The sequence below is a fragment of the Medicago truncatula genome, chromosome 1 (assembly GCF_003473485.1).
Source record: "Medicago truncatula cultivar Jemalong A17 chromosome 1, MtrunA17r5.0-ANR, whole genome shotgun sequence".
NCBI classification, from domain to species: Eukaryota; Viridiplantae; Streptophyta; class Magnoliopsida; order Fabales; family Fabaceae; genus Medicago; species Medicago truncatula.
The window spans coordinates 4,477,872-4,483,172 of NC_053042.1; the positions used below are offsets into that span (position 1 = coordinate 4,477,872).

A 5,301-nucleotide genomic window follows, 5' to 3' on the forward strand; every position below is an offset into this window, starting at 1 on the left:
TAGACAAAACAGCCAATAAAATATATAGACAGTGAAAAATACGTCGATTGCCGACAACTTCTTTTTCAAAGTAGGGGATAGACTATTTATGCCCCATGTTTGCTAGGGGATAGACTATTTATGCCTCCATGTTTGCTTTACAATTGTACTCACAACTTCCTTTAGCAAAAGAAAATACAAAAAAAAAAAAAAAAAAAAAAAACAATTCTGAAGCTGTCAACTTCATGCTTCAGACTCATTGACTAAAATCTATGATTACAAATAAATGAATTACTATCTGTTCATTTCTTCTAAACTCTTGCCTTTTCTTTCCTTTTGTTGATTTCTTATTTCCTTATATTCCATTATCTACAACCATAGGACATTCCCTATTTCATCATATTTCCCATTCTAATCATAGAAAAATGAACTTGTTTCATAAACAGATCGGACGGGGAAGCAAATTGCCAACCAACCATCGTTATTCATCCACTTTTAAATTTCCCCAGTAATTCTAGTCTTTATAGGTTTCAATTTCAAACCCATACTCTCAGGTGAAAAAAGCTCAGGAGAAATACAAGATGGACTCAAGGGACTTCTTGGGCTGACACTCTTCCTGGATGGCCTGTACAGACCATACCCCATGAGAAAGTACTCCATTGGTATTAACATAGCATGGGGCTGCTCCTCTGTTACCATTGACCCGCATGCTTGAACCTGTAATTACACAACAATAGTTATTGAATATAAGCTCATTCAGATATTCTGATCTCGTATATATATATATACATTCTCAACACATAATAACAAGAAATTGAACTATTTATGTACCTCAACTAAGGCACTGAATCGTCTGTCTAACTTTTTAGTGATATGGAGTGACTCTGAGTGATATGGAGACATATCCCCAACAAAAATTAGTGACCGGCAATGTAGGTTTCTCAATCCTTCACTTAGGTCAGGTCTCCTGCAATATGCCATCACAACGTTAAATAAAAATGGAATATGTCCCTAAGCAACAAGTACATTACAGCGCTGTCCCTAAACATATTGAATTTAAGTGTTGCTGTATACTCTGCATCAAAACAGGTGATTTTTCAGCCATGCATACAAGTATATATGATTAATTTCTGAGTGACGTTGCAACCGTAGCATAACTAACATGTTGCAGATAATGAGAAATCACAACTCCTGAAACACCCCACCCTCAAAAAGAAAATGAAAATCGCAACCTTGGAAGTAAAATATCATACCCATTAATAGCTTCAAGGAACCGCCACACGTTCAAGCTTTGCCTCTCATCCAAAGACTGTAATAAATATTTCAAAAGAGAGTCAGGCAAGGAGTGTTCAGCTTCAGAAAACCAGCAACAGGTAAAACCCAGGGCGGCGTTTAGCATGATCAGATGAATAGATTTTCCCAACATAGTTAAATGCACATTCTACCATTGATATATTAGTTTTGGAATCAACCAACATGATTTTCGAAGGGCAACCTAATTGTAAAATGAGTTGAAATCTGAATGCTTGTTTATTGAATGGAACCTAGAGTCATTTGGATTAAAAAAATTATGTTTGAGATTGGTAACGTGTATTAATTAATTTTTGACAATGTTGGTCAAGTCAATTGGATAATACCAGTGAACAGGATTTTACGTAAGTTTTCTACAATTGAAGATTTAAGTTTTGCGGTTTAAATTGTTTTGTTATCTTTGTTGCACATTTGAAATAATTGTTAATAATGTATAACAAAAAGGATATGTGTGTCATGTTTATTTGTTGCTGAAATTGCCAATTATTTAATATAAAGGCATCGTTGATGCAAATTAAAGAGACAAGTGATGCTCATCTAATAAGGAAAAAATTAGGATGAAGAAAGGCGTAAAAAAGCAGTGAAGAGTTAAAGACAAGCAGACACGCTTTTTTGGTTGCCAGAAAAGCGGTAAAATGAGAAACTGGCCATAATGTCCAAAAATATCAATTGCTTTGGGTAACAATGACATCATCTTGATACTTCGGGACAAAATGATAAATTACTGAATTACTGGGTGGGATTGGATAATGATGCAGGTCATATGAGTATCTGACCATGGTGGGCAAATCTATTCGTTGGCCCATGTTAAATGCCACTTAAACCCAGTCCCTACATGAAAATAAAATATGTTGACTAACCCTTCGGCATGCTTTGACTATATCTGACTCCGGAAATTGAGTACCACCGCGGATTTCCTATCACCACAAATAAAAGTAAATGACTCAGCCTAACACTGAAAATAGAACAAGGAATGTTTTTGGATGTAAATATACCTTGCTAAAATACCGCTTCAGCAATATTTCCTTCACCACCCCACACATGCCATAAAAGTACAGTAAATTTGACATGACCTGCAAATATCACAAATTCTTTAGCAAAAAGTAACACGATTTTTTACGAGACATGATATTTCGGCAAAGAAAAGGAACCTTGTTGTACAACCATTCAGACCAAGATGGTTCTTTACATAGAGGAGAAACAAGTATCAAACCAAGAACACGTTGTCGATATTTCATCTGTTGTCAAGAGTTAGAAAAATCTGTTAAGTAAATTAAAGTCATTTGAGAGAGAGAGAGGAAGAGGGCAACAGTGAAAACTTACAGCAAATAAGGTAAGAATGTAAGCCCCGGCAGTTACTCCCATACACATAACTGCATTAAGACTGAAAAAGAAGAGCAGCAGGGTTAGATCCCATGATGTGGGGAAGGAAAAATCATCTGCTACAATCAAGTTACACAAATTATTGATCCATCACTTTCAATCTGTCCATTGCAGAAGGAGCTTGAAATTGTCAACATAGTAAATAAAAAACAAAACTGCCAATATTTAAAGCCAAATAGAGATAGCTTCAAAGCAGTTACTTTGTGTCACTAAATGGAAAGCAATTGTTGAATAAACATGAACACACTCACCCAAAAAAGTTAAGCACCTCAGCTATTTGATCCGCTAAGTCATCTACAGATAGAACAGGATAATCTGGATCAATTGCAGCTGCTCCCAACTGCAATAGCTCTTGAAGAAAGCAGAAGATGATAAGCAACCAGGTAAATTATAAACATTCAACAGTATAGATATTCATAATAGTAAGGACATATCAATCAAGCAATATCGTAGTAAAGTTTAAAGATATAAAGCTACAGACCTCATGCCCAGGTGGACTAATGTGATATATGCAAAAATTGTGGAGCAGCAAATAATATGCTTCTGGACAAAATAATAACCCCTGAAAGCAGGAGACGTCTGATGAAACCGCAATATTGCGTCCATGAAAAGAAAAAATTAGACTGTCAGTTATAAATAAAATAAATAATGTCAATAAAGTAAACATTTCCAATAAAATCCACAAAACGACATTTAGATTTGATTTTCTTTGCATAAATTTTTTTAGGAGCAAATCTTGATGGGTAAAGAAAATAAATACTTTAATGAGGAAACGAAACGTATATTTTAGGTGATAAAAGAGTGAGCGTTTCTTATGAAGATTGCACTGCATATTGTCAAAACTAAATGTGCTGGGATATAATTTTCACAATGCTCTAATATAAAAAGAAAAAAAAATCAAGAGATATATGCAAAGCCCTGTAGTAAAAAATAACGGAAAAAGCCAAGGGTTATACATAAAACGCAAAACGCATATTACTTACAATTTAAACCCAAATCAGGATAGGTGATTAGAGCTGGTTTGTCCTGGTCCCCATACACAGCAACAGAGACAGAACCATGACATGTTCTGATAATATGCTCCTGCAGATAGATATCAGTAGCATATCAATCAGTAACAATATATCAAATTAACCAAATCCGACAATAACTTGCTACGGGTTGTACCATCACATTTAATAACAAAAGATATTAAATGAAAAACGAGCGAATCAGGTCATGAGCAATAGATGTTTTATAGCATCTCAAATTTATGTTGGCAATGAAGAAAATCATGTTTGAAGCTCCATTCAAGCCTCATCGCAAAAGTTCAAAGGAAGCCCAAAAAAAAAAAAACGGACGTTGAAGAAAACCTAAAACAAAACCCTAAATCATGTCTGCACATTTTTCATCTGCAACAAAATGTGAAAAACACTTTGAGGGTTCCTTCAACACACAAAATGGAAGTCGCATGTACAGAAGCAATTCATAACATGAAGGTTCAAACGATTTGAAGAGGTACCATTTTAAATGAAAATTATTTTACTTGGGCCTAGGGTTTTAATAAAAGGTTTGTGAGCACGCTCTAGGCTAAGACACCATTTTTTTTAATGCCTTTGCAGCCACAATGCAGCTGCCAGCAACCGCCGTTCTCTATAATCCCAATAAACACTCTTCTGAAGAGGTAGCTTTTTAGCAAAGAAAATTATACTAGGGTATAGGGTTTTAATAAAAGGTTTGTGACCACATTCTAGGCCACCAAAACACCAAGATTTTCGATGTCATTGTCGCCGCAACACATCTACTATTGAAGCAGCATAAACTTCATTTAACCACGACTCTTTGCACTATCAATAATCGTTTTACAACTGCGACCGTTAACACATAGATCACCATTTAAAACCTTGTATAGCCACACTATTATCTATCACAGTTTACAAACAAAATCCTACCTCTTGAATTCATCCAAAAGTAATATAACACAAACTCAAACATCATCACTGAATCTTCAAAACTTTCAAAAACTCTTAACTAACTCATATACAAAACTAAACTAGTAGCTAATAACTATATCTATATCTAAATCAAGTAACCGTTAAAAATCAACAAAATGTAGAATCACAAGTTCATTCACATTATTCCAAATCATTTACATCAAGCTTCATCTATTATCAAATTCATCATATCGACAATCATAAAACTCATAGAACAAAAACAACATGAACAATATCACAATAAAAAAAATTAAAAAAAATCAATATAACAAACAAAAAAACGGTTAAGAATATAAATTAACAAATAAAAAAAAGTAAAATATGATAAGAATAGAAATAATAGAAAAGAATAAAAGAAAACGATGAATATGAAGAATGTAGGTAGATAGAACGAAAAATGCCTTAGGTGAAGGAGAGATGGAATCAATATCCACCGACACGGAATCGGTAGGTGTTGAATCAGCCATAAGTGAATTGAGAAACGCGATTATGGAAAATAAGTTTGAATATAGAATCGCTTATTCTGCGTTTTGCGTTTGCGTTTGCGTTTGGAAATGCAGTTAGTTATATGGCATTGGGGGAAGAAAGAAAGAAAGAAAGAATCGCGTTTGTTTTCTTTGTGTGATTAGTGTTTGTTTGTTGTTGAAATGTTGTT

General features: G+C 34.3%; 1 protein-coding gene across 1 annotated transcript; it reads right to left on the bottom strand.

Annotated features, from left to right (window-relative positions):
• LOC11419160 (protein NDL2) lies at nt 1-5,301 on the bottom strand. Its single transcript, XM_003588979.3, has 11 exons — nt 5,048-5,301; nt 3,657-3,756; nt 3,155-3,252; nt 2,925-3,013; nt 2,614-2,674; nt 2,442-2,528; nt 2,286-2,363; nt 2,151-2,207; nt 1,233-1,288; nt 811-946; nt 1-696 (listed from the first exon to the last, which is right to left on the bottom strand). Exons 1-11 carry the CDS (start codon nt 5,111-5,113, stop codon nt 475-477), a joined length of 1,050 nt encoding a protein of 349 aa, XP_003589027.1. The 5' UTR covers nt 5,114-5,301; the 3' UTR covers nt 1-474.